Source organism: Ambystoma mexicanum, chromosome 7p (genome assembly GCF_040938575.1).
Source record: "Ambystoma mexicanum isolate Mex_15411 chromosome 7p, UKY_AmexF1_1, whole genome shotgun sequence".
Taxonomy (NCBI): domain Eukaryota; kingdom Metazoa; phylum Chordata; class Amphibia; order Caudata; family Ambystomatidae; genus Ambystoma; species Ambystoma mexicanum.
The window spans coordinates 147,391,425-147,406,551 of record NC_090939.1 but is presented as its reverse complement, the minus strand read 5'-3'; the positions used below and the strand labels follow the sequence as shown (position 1 = coordinate 147,406,551).

The 15,127-nt window shown below is 44.8% G+C and overlaps 1 protein-coding gene across 5 annotated transcripts in view; it reads right to left on the bottom strand.

Annotated features, from left to right (window-relative positions):
- Positions 1-933: 933 nt before the first annotated feature.
- CD247 (CD247 molecule) overlaps positions 934-15,127 on the bottom strand; it is a 385,722-nt gene continuing 371,528 nt past the window's right edge. For 4 of the 5 annotated variants that reach the window (XM_069635936.1, XM_069635937.1, XM_069635939.1 and 1 more), the window contains exons 7-8: positions 11,332-11,373; positions 934-2,318 (exon numbers count right to left, since the gene is read on the bottom strand). In XM_069635936.1, coding sequence (XP_069492037.1) covers positions 2,253-2,318; positions 11,332-11,373 — 108 coding nt within the window. In that variant the 3' untranslated portion in view covers positions 934-2,252. The remainder of the gene's footprint in view (positions 2,319-11,331; positions 11,374-15,127) is intronic. The other variant, XM_069635938.1, reaches the window with a different exon arrangement.

Below are 15,127 nucleotides of genomic sequence, written 5' to 3'. Positions count from 1 at the left end.
AAAACCAGGCACACCGTAATGCTGATTTCGTGGAACAGCAAGAAGCAGAATCCAGTGCGAATGAAGCTTTTTTCACTTCGCGGGTGGACATTTCAGCCTCCCTCACCGGGTAGGGAGCTGCTGAATGTCTAATGACCCCCAGCACGTGATTAGCAGAGCAAATCACTCTCTGAATACCAGCTGCCCACAGTAGGCTCATGAAGACCTAAAAGAGGGAATGATTCGATTAGATGTGCAGAGAAATCACACAAAATAAAGGAAAAGCAAACAATCTTGTAGGCCAGGCATCTCCCAAAATCTCGCCAGAGATGTTTATAAACAACAAAGGGTAATACAAAAGCAACTCAAAGCAACAGCAGAAGCCAAGACTCACCCATCAGTAAGGTGGTCTGTCACTCCCACCCTGAATACAAGGAAAGTAGCAGAAAATAGATGAAGTAAACTGGAATAACCAAGAGAAAGCGCAAGACTGTGCCACTCTCCAAGCAGTTTCTGGTAAGGGGTTCAGGCCAATTCAGTTTATGATTGATAAAATAAATTACCAAAACTTTCCAATCTGCTGTAGTTATTTCATAGCATTTTCAAATGCATAACATACAAACACTAATTTTCCTTTTAAATATTCTCAGATGTCAATTTTTTTCCGGGAACGTATTCATGCTTTCTGTCGTGATATATACCATAATCGTCCTCGTAGGATTTCAAAATGTGTACTAAGTGCTGGGCTAAAATACATTCCTATGTAAATGAGGGAAAGGGGCAATTTCAGTGTTTCTGATTTATTTCAATCCCCTCAGCTAACATTTCCGCCCCAGGGCCTTTTTTACTTCATAAACAAGCTCTTGATTTTGGCAATGATCGGCTTCCAATCACCCCATTGAGGTCACACTTGAGCAACTGTTGTGGCCTCAAAGGACGACAGGACGCCCAAGGTAGTTGCAACTGTTTTTATTCAATAACAGAACGGGGGTAGCAATAGTGGGCCATAACATTTTAACTTGGGTTGCCGGCGCGTTACCCCCTGTTCCAGCCCTTGGAATGGGCTGTTAACGCCACATTGTGTATGCTTGTACTGGTAGTTTCTGCGGCTGTTGCGTTGCAAACACATGCCCTGTGGATGATGCACATGGTGAATCGTTTCCGTAATTTGGACCCTGGCAGTAAGGAGCCAAAACTAAAGCAGACAGAGCACCCGGAGGTATATTTTCTGAATGTGTTTTTTTATTTTTAAAGTAATCGCTTGCATACTGTACATATTTAAATAGGGAATGCAAAGCAGACTATCATATAAGAGCTTCAAAAATGGGCCAAAATAAAGATGTCTAATGCCACTCTGAAGCGCTGGGGACTTGACATCAGGCAGAAGGGTCGCTCCTATTCTAGGGACAAGGCCCTGGAGTCTACATGCCAGTAGCGGTTCCCAACTGGGGCTCGCAATACCTAAGTCGGGGAGGGTTAAGGGTGGACACATACTCGGTTCATTTCAGGAGCCAGCAAACGCTTAGCAGGCATGTTGTGGGTGGGCCAAGTTTTCTCTGGGATGGGAAAAGGTCAGCTCGGCATACTGGGGCACGCTTAATCCTGATTGGGGCAGATTGGGGCCATTCTCATCAGGTACTGTTCAGAGCAGTGCGGTCTATAAGCAGATGTTGATGAAGTTTTCTCTGGGATGGGAAAAGGTCAGCTGGGAATATTGGGGCACATCTACTCCTGATTGGGGGCAGATTGGGGACATTCTCATCAGGTTCAGCCAGAGCAGTGCGGTCTATAAGCAGATGTTGATGAAGTTTTCGCTTGGACGGGAAAGGTCAGCTGGGAATATTGGGGCACATCTACTCCTGATTGGGGGCAGATTGGGGACATTCTCATCAGGTTCAGCCAGAGCAGCGCGGTCTGGAAGCAGATGCTGAAGACAGTCCATTGACAGGAAGGAACACAATGACACTAACATAACAGTAAGAAGAAGTACTTACAGGTATTTACAGCATGGTTACACACATGTCTACCATTAAACCATTATCGTGGTAACCCTAAACACTTTCTAGCAACATCAGTACATACACAGGAAACGATCGAATCATTAAGGTAGTTATTGAGAAATAAGAAGTTTTGAAACAATACAGCAAGTGATGTGGCTGGTCAGAGAAGCAACATAATATTTCAGCTTTATTCTAATAAAGGCCCCTCCTGGTGCTCGGTTCTTTTCCCGGTGTTCCAGGAGCATCTCTTAAGTGGGGTGGCAGCTTTCCCGGTTAGCGAGGAGGCAAAGGCTGCATCTGGAGGGCGTCGTACGTGTCCTTGGTGGCCGCGCTGAGGCCCTGTGGAAATAAAAGGAGAGCGATAAGCCATGGGGGGGTCTCAAAGGTGCAGGCATAGTTGTGTGAATTCTGGGCACCCCATCCACTGTAAGATCTATGCAGGTTCCCCGGGATTTGTGTCTATGCAACCTCATGAGGGAGGACACTTTTTGGAGAGATTAGTATAGTGTATGGTCATTTCATTAGAAGAATCTCAGGCTGTGTGTTTGTGGACCGTGGCTTCTATGAGTTTTTTGTGAACATGTGCTCTAACTTGTCATTTCTTGAGTGCCTAAAAAGACGAGTCAAATGCACTTGACTGTGGTTATTCATTAAGAGCCTTCCCAGGGGGTTTGGACTTGCCCTCCCATTAGCCCTAGCCAGCACAGCCAGTGGTGAACACTGATGGTAGTGGTAGTCCAAACCATCTGGAGGGCCACATAATGAATAAACATGCGTAGTCTTGCCACCTGTGTCCTCAGCCAGAGGTGGCCACATCAGATGGTCTTGCCAGGTCAGAGAACTCAGAAAACAGGCCACCAGGAGCTACGCATATCCATCCTGAAACTGCAGACCAGCACGTGATGCTTCTCTTTTAATGTCTGGTTCACTCAACTTCTGTGCTTTTATTACCTTGCATTATGGGACTGCTAGTCCTGGCTACTCTACTGCGACTCTGCCAGTCTCCTGATTGTATCTGTATCTTTATCCCCTGCCACCTGCTCTCCAGTGGCCTGGCAGCACTTGAAGGTGTTAATCTATGTTCAAATCCCCAACACCGCTCACACCTCATCAATTGAGAGCCAGGTGCAGTGGGGAATTGGCGGATGTTAACCATCAATGACTTCTGGAATATCACTGCTCATCAGCCATGAATGCCTCAAATACAGTAGCATGGAAGACATTTCTAACATAGACTGTGATTCTTTCCACAGTAACGAAGCGTCTCCTCTGATTTTGCATGTTGAAATCTCTACACTACCAATGCCACGCTCATGAAGAGCGCACAACCATGCACGCGCTTCAGCCCGATTGGTACATCACTATATGCTCTGCTCCATGTTAGAGATGGCATTGATTACCTTATCTGCAGGCCAATATGATATGATAGGTTGTTTATAACGCGCTTAATAGCCAGAGGTTTCTAAGCGCGGACCCGGGGATCGAACCTGTGTTGCCCCATTTCATCTTGCTTCCAAGGCGAGTGCGTTGCCCCTGAGCTATCCTCCCGAGACAATGCTGGTTATGGGTAATTCCTTGCACAATGGCAGTACAGTTTGCCTCTAGTGCCACCCCAACAGATGGATAGAAATGTGCTGTAGGCTGCCTGCTTGCCTAGACAAAGGGACTTGCTTTGGGGCTGAGGTTGCATTGTGTTGGGCGCTATTGCAACTGTTCATGGCAAGTACTGTACGCTGAACCTGCCTCCAAAGTGCGCCCTTAGTTTATGGGGGAATTTAAGATGATATTACAAATCACCCATAGTGCAGATAAAACCCTGTGGAGCAAAGACCATGAAGTTCTGATGAGCCGAAACTTTGTGGAGCAAGGACCATGAAGTTCTGTTGAGCCGACACGTGTGCCATTTTCCAACCAAGCTACGGTAGAAAAATGCAAGCAGCTGATACTCTAAACTCACATCCAGAATGGACTTCAGCTGTCCTTGACCACTGACGTGCAGCCTGCTGCTGCAAGACCGGGGTTAGGTTGTTTATAAGATGCTTATTTCCCAGAGATTTCTAAGTGCAAACCGGGGATCGAACCTGTGTTGCTCCATGTTGTCTTGCTTCCAAGGCGAGCACGTTGCCCCTGAGCTATCCTCCCGAGAATATTTTTGGGTATCAGAAATAGTCAGGAAGTGGACCTATCTTACATCTGTGAAAAGAGTCTAGCTCAACTCCAGGTTGAGGCCCACAACCTCTCGCTTCTTCCCATGATTTGCCCTCCCAACTTCCATGCCACAGGACGCTGCTTAGCAGCCACGTACTCTTATCCATTGAGGGTATTGTCACATTGAGCTCTCACTCCTCCTGCCCTTTAATGCTTCTGTACTCTGAAGCAGTGTGTGCCTCTGTAACACACATCAATAAACAGACAAGACGGACTGAAGGGCCTGCAACAGATATCATTTGCTAAAGACCCTCTATTCCCAGTATTTAGGCATAGACCATGCCACTGATCCCGCCTCCATGGTGTGGCCTGGCAGGTGGTTTGCTCTTTCACTCCCTTGCGATTTCCACACCCCTACAGCGATATCACAACTAAAGCTGCCCCTTTCATGTCATTCATTTTTTAGACATTTCTGGCAGTTATTTTTCATAATCCTCTTTCTACTCGTATCATGTGTGATTCCTTGTTTATTTTCTCCCCTTAACATCCACAGCACGAATTCCTCTGCATGTATTTTGTAATTGTTTAGAAACACAGAAAAGTTAACACTCTCTCTATATACATGGAAAGGGATAGAAATGCCAGTTTCCGATAGCCAGTAACAGAATTCTGCTCTTCTCTCCATTGGCAGTAACAGAAAGTAGCCACATGGCCACTAAGAGAAGATAATGCCAGTGTTCACATGCCCAGCAACAGGTAAAGGTAGTCCCAACATGCTCAGTCAGGTGTATCACCACATTCTTCATCTACAGATATGGCCTGTCCTTGCCCACTAACTGGTATGACCATTTCCAATATTCCCAGTAACTGGTATTGCCTATGCCTACGGTGAAGATATAGCTTCAAGCCACAGAGCTCACATTAGCCTTTGAAACCAATCCCCACTTGCCCAGTAACAGCTGGAGCCAGTCCCCATTTCCCAGCATGACAGGTGGTTTGTTTCCATATGGCGAACCAAAGATATGTCCCAACAAAAACTCTGTTAACGCATTCGCCGCAGACAGACTCCCAATCTGCTCAACTTCCACCTGTGCAACCTCCGTTCATCCAATCACAGTCAGTATACCTTTTATCCACTAAGATCACCCTGACGAGGAAGACATCAGTGCGCTCTGCAGGAGCAGCGCAGTTTAAGTCAGAACTTGTGTCAACAGAGCACCCAACTGCAAAGTCCTTGTTGATGTGGAAGACAGGGCAACCTCTACCAACACGCATTCCATCATCCACGCAACCTGCACAGGCATAAATTCCGCCTGCAAGACACTAGTCAATGTAATCCTTGTCGGCAACACGTTGACGTACGTTGGTGGTGCAAATTCAGTCAACAGTGCAAATCCCACCATCAACAAGTGGACAATCACAGAAAAAGATAGATGCTTGACTGTTCTGTGGAACATTTATAAAACCTTTTATTTCAATTTTCTCTCCTATAAAACAACTGGATGTTTTGTCTGAGATTCCGGGGTGTCAGATTGGAACTGACTTTGAGGTCAGGGAAGACCAGAGATTGCTAGGTTTCTGATTAGTAAGAGATTAGCTCACTGCATTATAATTTATCCGTGCTCATCTGAGAAAAGTCATTGCCACACAGCCTTCCAAACCATGCTATGCTTCCCTTGCACCTGCCACCAGCTGGCCGCACTTCTTATTTATTGTTCCTATTTATTGTTTCTAATTATTTGCTATTATTCCTATGTACTGCACTTCCCCTCCCCCGTACCCTCGCACTTTCCCTTCCCCACCGCCCCTGCACTTGCGCGATCTGAATGGCACCTGGCCTAGTAAGAACAATGTCTCTGTCTTCCCTCTGTTCCCCTCCCTTGCCTCGTCGCGCCTTTAAACACTTGTCTATAGGCGCGTTATAAATGCCATATCATATCAGCATACCTGCCTCACCCAAATCAGATACTGTTGATGCAGAGAGTGACAGCCATGCTAACTTTGCTATACACAATGAATACGTACCTGCCACCGCCTGCAGCTCAGCAAGACTTGGCATCTTTGCCACAACCTCAGACACAGCCAACATCTCTGACAGTTCCATCACAATTGCTGCCTCAACCTCCACAAACCTTTGCGCAGCTGCACGTTCCACTCAAACCAGCGTCCGCCCCTCTGCCTTCGTTGCGTCTGCTCAAGGTGACAGCTAGGCCTCCTCGGGCGGAAATGGGGTATAATGCAATGGGAACAATTCCAGAAGAAGATGGCCTTTCATCACTTTTGGACACACAATGTTATAGGTTGGGCCAAAATGATATAGCGACCTGAAGCCCATTGGTACACAATGATAATCTAGACATACATTAGGATTTCACATAAGAGACTAGATATGAAGGCTAGCACCTGTCACAAACTACATAAGTACACCTGTGATTTGAACAGCTAACAATCCAAAGCAATGTATATATGTCTGGACCCTATGTTCGATACTGCCTATTGACTTATGGGATGCTTGGTAAAACGCATGGAGAGGTGCATATCTCACATGTGTTGATTGAAACCTAGTGGCCTTGCCATCTCTTCCGGTCAAACAGAAGTAAAAAACACACCTTCACTGCAAGTGACAGGCGAGACCCACGGGTAGAGAAAACACACCTTCACTGCAAGTGACAGGCGAGACCCTGACTTAAAGCCAGAAAACTCTGCCTGTTTAAAATACATCTCTTTCTATGCAAAAGGCACAAAGAGAGCTTGAATAAATAAGACAGGGTTCATGTCTATCCTGTTCTGCTTACACATACTTTTGTGGAAACGTTGCTATCTTAATGCCCAAATATGAGCATACAGAACGCCATCTTTTTTCTCATTTTCATATGGAACAAAACACGCAAAACTTAAAAGATGGCAAAGTGTTTTAGTTAACCGGCCATTTGAAGCGATTCATTGCACACTGTCAGAAAAGCATGTTTACATTTCACATGTATAGCACGTCTTTATAAATTGTAGCGTGCACAGTTTAAATCATTCTCATATCCATGTAATCCGCCTTGAAATTTGATGTGGTGAAGGAAAACATGTTTAGTCATGCAATGTTACTTATAAGAAGTTACTGCTAATTGGCTGCAACTTTAATCATGCTGTGTGCATGTCCTAACCTCAACACCTACTTAGAAGACTATAAAGAAATAGGCCACGCCTAGAATACAACGAGGCCCATTCATTCACACAATAACAAATGATATGATTGGTTATTTATAACGCGCTTAATACCCAGACGGACGGGGAGGGGAGGGGCGGGGAGGGGGCACTACAACATGTCCCTCGTTTGATCATAAAGTGCGTATTATAGTTGGATACAATCATTCTCATAACCTTTTCTTTTTTTGAAACTACACACAATGTTTTATGAATACATACAACCCCACATGATAATGTTAAACACACACAATGTGTGCAGCACCATAAGTTAATCTTTCCATTGTGTGGCTACCCATGCAGTAGGGTTACCAACATTTGCCTTGCCTAATACTGAATAGATCAGCTCAATCTATACTTCCCCCAACCCGACATGTCTCACTCCATCATCACATGTCATTCCTGGCACACCTTTAGGGGTAATGCACCGGGAATCAACAATCCTCTGAGTATGGTTTCCACATGAATAACATTGATTTATTTAAACATACAACAATAGTTCATTACCCAAACTAAATGCCACACTTTGCCCTGTGTATGAATCACAGCCACACTGTGGCCACACTGTGGCCAATATCAATACAGTGGGGATCATCATAAAAAATTTCCTTCAGAGATCCACATGTCCAAACCCTCGATACCACATTCGCCGTCTTCGGGCCTTTTACACAACACACCGTCCATGTGACTTGTAATTTCACATTTGTTCCTCTTATGGAAATGTTCTTCTGGTAAATGTCTGAATGCCGATTATCCGCGCGTAATCCTTAGTTACCCATCACTGGCAACAGTTATCTGCTTTTCTCAGATACTGGTTGCTCTAACATCTGCTGTGTCATAGACCTTCATGGCCCACATGGCATACCAGGCATATCTGTATGCTAGTGCTATCGACAGCAGATAACTGATGTACCAAAATCCGGGCGTACACTCCGAGAGATTCCAGGCCTGAGGTAATTGAACAAATTACGATAGTTACCATTTTTCAAGATGGTCTTGTTGAACAGCATCACCCATCTGCTACAAGAAGGAGAATACCTGGATAACCAGGGATTTGGTGGATGCATACTTCTATATACTCATTCTCAGTAAATGCACAGAATACTTCTGGTTCCTGGATTGCAATCAACATTTTCAATTCAAGGTGATGCCCTTCAGCCTCAAGTTGGCCCGGCATGCATCTACAAAGTGCCTCAATCTGCTGGCAACCCACACCTCAGGAGACATAGTGTCCATCTCTATCCCTATATGGATGTTTGGTTGTTGAGGGGCTATTGCAGACAGCAATGATATGATATGATAGGTTATTTATAATACGCTTAATACCCAGCGGTTGCTATCCTCCCGAGGCACTATTGACAACATTGGGTTGTCATTGTCAACTCAGACAATTCGCAACTGATGCCATCACTGGAATTGCAATATTTGGGAGTACACTTTTATTTCCCAGTCTGACCCTGCTTGTGTAGATCCGTACACTGACTTCCGATTAAGGAAATAATTGTCTTTAAGATCCTGTGTTTGGTCTTTAGATGTCTATATAACCTTGCACCGGCCTACCGTGCAGATAAGCTGAAATGGTATGAGCCTAGTCAATCTCTTCGGTCATCTGACAAGTTGTTGCTGATGATTCCATCCTCCCACCGTGTCACCAGAGGCGATCAGAATGTTTGCGGTCTATGGCCCTAAATTGTGGAACACTCTACCCTGTGAACTACGTAACATGACACAGCTCACACATTTCCGTAAATACCCTAGAACATACTTGTCCAAATAAATGTGTGCTTTTGAGTTAGTGAATTTGGATTATAGTCTGGTGGCCGGATCTCTAGGAGCCTGGCGACTTTCGTTCAGCTGCGCCCAGATGCAGTTCAGTGTACCAGGTGACGCACAATATAAATGCTGCAAATCAAGTCAATCAGTGTACATTTAGTGGTGACACAACCCATCAAAAATTCCTTTATTCAGAAAGGATTATTAGGGTATTAGGGAGGGTCCTCTTCTGCACCTTCTCACCGTTACAGAAATTCCCTCCCTCCAGGGATCTTGATATTGACCAGTCAGGGATAATGGTTCAGCTCTTTGAGACCATGAATAGGATGGAAATTAAATGAGGCTCCTTTGAAGGAGAATATCACCTCTACAAAGCATATAGAAGGGATCCAGGCCTTTGCAGTCAACAAACTGCACCTCACATTTTTCAAAAATAAATTCAGAATTTGTCCACGTTTTTACTGAACGCATATTCTGTTTTCTTTATCCATCTGAATAAAGCAGTGGTGATGCCTGCCTTCTTTGACAAGCCATTGCATCAGCTGACATGACACTTCAGACCCCATAGGTTCATTGTGCCTTCAAACATTACACTGACAGGACCAAAGATTTTAGGAAGGCCAGACAACAATTTGTGGCTTTTGGAGAAGAAAACCATGCTTTTCAAATTTACAAGCACATGTTTGTTAGGTGGGTCCCAGACCATCTACCTATTTCTTAAGAAAGCCAATCAACCCTTTGGCCCATTCGACAAGGGCAATACCATTGACTGTGGCAATGATGTTGGAAATTACACCTCTCAAAAGTTGCAAAGTGGTTACATGGGCTCATCAGAAAAAACTGCTTGGAACTTCAAGGACAAAAGGAGTCAGGTGTGGCTCAGACTGTGTTGTAGAACTTTTTTTTTATAAAGTTTAGCCTCAGCTTCTCTCCTTCCCTTTTCATGCATCTGCTGTAAATTAGTGTACAAATGCTGCTTTTGAATCTATTCAGAGCAAGTGAATCTATGAAAGACCCAGTGCTGGAGAAAAAACGAGTTACTTAACTTTCACTGTAGTTCTCCATTATTGGTGCCTTTCTTAGACTCAGACGTAAACCGTCCATGTCCCATTCTGAGACTCATTGATAAACTCAAACATGCTATTCTTCCTGATAGATGATAAAGATGGCCTCTGGAGATGGAACCTGGCGCCTACGGCCTCAGTAGCGTAGGGGCAAAAGACACGAAACGAGGTGGATAGGTTATGCAACGTAATGCAATTATTAGTTTCAACTGCTGTTTAATGATTATCAATGATTGCCAATCCAGTGAGGGTGATATTTCGAAGCCTCTGGATCCATAAAAGATGGCAACACTGGAGAGCACTAGAGTTACATGTAATTAACGTGTTTCTTCTTTTTAATGGCAACCTAAACCTCTGTGGAGGTCATTTTTTCAAGTCTCACGCAATTTGACAGCAGGATCCGTTATGTGTGCACCTTCACGTGCACGGGTCCCCGCGGCCAAATTTTCATAGTTTGCATGGCAGTGTGCAAAAGGACAGGGCACAAAGGCGGCATACACACTTGGACGCTGCCCTTTTGCACTCCACCATGCAAATTGAGTAACTGATGCCTGCCATGTACGCATGGCAGGCCGCATTTTACAATGGATCCCTATGGAGTCCGCCTGCTTTTTGCTGGTGCGAAAAGCAGGCGGACTCCATAGGAATTCCCAGACTTTGCAGTGGCGGCATGAAAATTGATGCTGGGTGCATATGCTGGAGTATTTGTATTGCAGAGAGAAAGGGAGCCTTGGAGAAGTAAGTTGCGTTCCGCCACACCTCTCCGCCACTCAAATACAAAATGAGCTCCTCTGTTGGTGTTCAAGGCGTAGGGAAAGCCACGCTATGATGTAAAAAGGCAACGAAAGAACACTTTTTTTTTTTACACTATTGCAGTTTTTGTGCTACTGCTAATTCTGTGCGAACATTCTGTAATGAGGACACGGAGGCTGCATGGCTATAGAACATACATGGAAACCTGACTTAATTAGAGCATTTTGGGTGACCATTTTAAATTAGAGTAATCGCAAAAGGAACAGCAAGACAACATCAGAAGAAAAGTACTGGCAACACAATTATTTTTTTCTTGTTAACTCAAATTAAATTAGAGGGTTTAAAAGCGAGACCATAAACCCTGTGTAGAAACAGCAGGGCGAAGATAACATGAAAACGTGAAGGTAAATTTGTGTTACCTGATAAAGGCCTTCGGTGCCCTTCCCGCGTCGTCTCTGCTGCTGCGAAAGAAAAACACATATGGGTGAGCACAGGTATTTTCGACAGAGGAGGGATGACAGAAGATGTAAAACACAAAATTCAAATACAATTACAAATCCTCTTTAATTTCATGATAAGTATCAATTTAAAAAAACACATATCAGTGTTCCAAAACAAGCCCAATCACAATGTAGAGCCCACAGAGTTATACAAGATACCCAATGAATCATACCTAGAAGCAATTCTCAAAAAAGGAAAGTCCTAATGACCACACACATAAAACATATATATATATATATATATATATATATATATATATATATATATATATATATATATATATATATATATATATATATATATATATATATATATATACATATAATGACCTGGTCGCCTTAACCTAACCCAAAAAAAGAAAGTGCAGCATACACCCGCCTGTCCAATGCTTCGACTTTGCAAAGCTACCAAATCGCTCCATGCCAGGGGGCTAGCCGCTAGCCTTTACCCCGTGCTGACTTTAAGCCAACACCCCTTTGCACACTGGGACATGTAGTCCTTTCCCCCCCATTATGAGGTTGAAATCAGAACTCTCATAATGAAAAGTCAGGTGTGACTGCAGGGGACCATTAAGGCACTGAATGAGTCAGTTGCAAATATTTTAGCAAGACATATAACAAGGCGTATGCAAAGCACAAACCACAACCATGTTGGGCGGCATTAGTCTAGAATGATCCTCAGTACATTTCAAAATTAGAAAACTTGATGCCATTCAATAGATTGTCCCTTATGTGGTTATTTTTGCACCGCTTTGCTCACGCCTATTTTGATCTCCTTAGCAATGAGATGTACATGTATTGCACTTTGTTGGGCGATGCCCCATGTCTTTTCCCCTGGCATCAGTGAACCAGCATCCTGGGGAAATAGATGACTAGAAGCTTGGCCCCCACTGCTACCAATGTGTGGCGCCGGAAGGAAATCACATTGCGCATATCAACATGCATGGCTAATCTACAAATTGGTCTTCGTTCCCTTGGTGAGTGAGTGGCACTGCAACGCTGTCTCCAATGTAGCTCATGGATGCCTTTAAAATGGTTTCCTTTTTGGGGAGTGTGGTAATTTTGAGAGCACACTCGACACACTTGTGGGGCTCCCGTGAAAGCCTCCAGGGCAGGTGTTCCCTGGAAGTTCACCTTGATTTGGCTGATGTCCACACAGTGCACACTGCATGCACGCCAGTACACAATCACTCACTGCACACACCTCAGTTCTTATTTCCAGTATCGTCTTCCCAGCGCTGTTCTGTTAGTGGTTAGTGTTCTGGCTGTCAGTGGGTGGCATCAGGCTGCAGGGGTCACAGTTGGCTGCTACAGCGCCCCACCCTCTCAGACCCACCATCAACGCATGATGGTACGCTGCCTAATGGGTATATACACTGCAGAGTGGTATGAAAGAGCAATGTTGGCTGTGTACAAGTGAGGCCCAGATCAAATGGCCAGATTTAAACATAATATGTTCTCTTTGCTCCTGGGTGCAGGTCAGTGCCCTAGAACTGTGCATGTAGTGTCTCCTTGCAGTTCTCCTGAGTGCTAAAGTGGGCAGCTCTTCTCTCCAGCCCTAATAAAGGCGCCTACTGTAGGATCTCAACCACGCTGTCTCGGGAGGATAGCCCAGGGGAAAAACGCTCGCCTTGGAAGCAAGACAACGCTGAGCAACACAGACTGGATCCCCGGGGTCGCGCTTAGAAACCTCTGGACATTAAGCGCGTTATAAATTTACCGGTATCTAGTCATTGCATCGAATGCAAGACCATCGAATGCCTTACCATAGGAAAAAATGCATCGAAAAAAAGCATTGAATGCATTTCTTTTAAAGGTAAATGGTTTATTTTAATTATAATGGGTTTTAAAGGTTAAAAAAAGGGTGGGGGGGAACACCCCCCATTTTGCATTTTCTTCAATGCATTTTTTTCTATGGTAAGGCATTCCATGGTCTTGCATTCGATGCAATGACTATACACCAAATAACCAATCATATCCTGCATCCTCCTGTGTTTCTCCCACTCGATGCACCTCGCCGCCCTGTTCTCTGTTTCTTTATTGAAAATGCCTGGCCAGGAAACGCTGTACGTTATTGATGGCTAGCACAGACTCCATGCTGGGTGTTTTAGGGAGTCATGTTATAGCTGTTTGTATAATAAACCAGTTAATGGCGGGGAAGGGGCTGGGAAAAGCAAATAGGGTGTAAAGCCCACCAAAGGAGGCCAGTACTAAGACTTGGTACCTGGTCTCCAGCAAGACAGTGATCGATGGGCTACCAAGGCCCCACGGAGGACGGAGGTGGATGTTTGGGCAGTCGCCCCCTTACAGCGTGTAACTTCTAGAACGATGAGGCCGGCCCCAGGTGCATATGGAAACTAGAACAGAATTACAGTGTAAAACTGATATGGGCAGAAAGGAAAACGTGTATGTAAAATGTGCTTTTAAATTACTTGAATTCCTATGGACATCCATTAACTTGTATTGACCCCCATTCTGTTAGATGGACTGCATTCATTTCATTGAGCAGGAATGTTCCAGGACACCAGATTGGCTGCTCAGCGCATCCATCCCCCAGATCCTGTTTACCAGACCTTTCGGGTACAGCAGTTGGTGAATGTTACGTTGGGTTATTGCCCACTCCCTGTCACTCTAATGGAGGAGGGGTTCAGGCCACATTCCCCGGCAGGACTAGACAGCCCACCTGTGCCGAAATGCAGGATGTCACTTGCGCACCTTCTGCCACCTGCATTTATTTATTTACTTTTATGAAACACACAAAAATGTAATGAAACGTTTCATTTTATTTTATTATTCCAATATTATGAGTGTTGTTTTAGCGGTTAATATTCAGTTACCACTTAATTTGAAATGTATTGTGTGTAGACTTGCTGTTGCTACCCTTTTTAGCCGGTGGTACTGCCCTGGTGTGCACCTGCCACCTCATCAACTTGGTCTGTCCCTTTGGTGTAGCCTCGAGCCCCTGAGGTTGGCTGTGGATTTTCCTTGGTGAATGTCTAAAGAGACTTCAGGGAACCCGGACACGATTTTGGAGGCAGCCATGGCGCTAATAGCGCCATGGCTGCCTCCAAAGTCGTAATGAGGCCCTCTGTGTTAGCCTTTGTTCTGCTGCCAATCTGCCTGAAGCTTGCCCGTCTGCTTCTGGAGGCCTCGAACACTCAGGTGTGATGCCTTGCTGCTGCCCATCCTGTCATGGGTCCCTGCAGGAGGCCCAGCTCCCATCAGTCTATGCTGGTGAGCACCCTGGGGAGATCCTGCTCCCTCGCAGCCCCTCTGGGTTGTCTGCCTGCTTTTCCTGCTGCCTATTCCCCTTTTTACACGTACATATCACTTTGCTTTCATTTATGTGTCTGTGTAGCCCTGGTGCATTAACATTTACCGTTAACAGGTGTCGCTGCACTAACCTTTCCATTGACTCCCAATGTGTAATTTGTTTCTCTGATCAGGTTTAAGTGCAGTACCTCTAACCACATCGACAGGGCCAGCCTTTTGCCATTTTGTCTTTTTGTACACCTGTGTTGTTGATGGTCTGAGCACTGTTTAGGTATTGTAGATAATTTACTTGGGGCTTGGAACTGTTCAGTCTGCATCTAAACATTGTGTGACCCTTTCAACTGTGAAATGTGCTGTAAATATGTTTACTCTGCTGATTAATTTGTGTGTTTGAAAATCACAGTTTCTAATTCGTATTCACTGCTCCTGTACAGGATTGTGA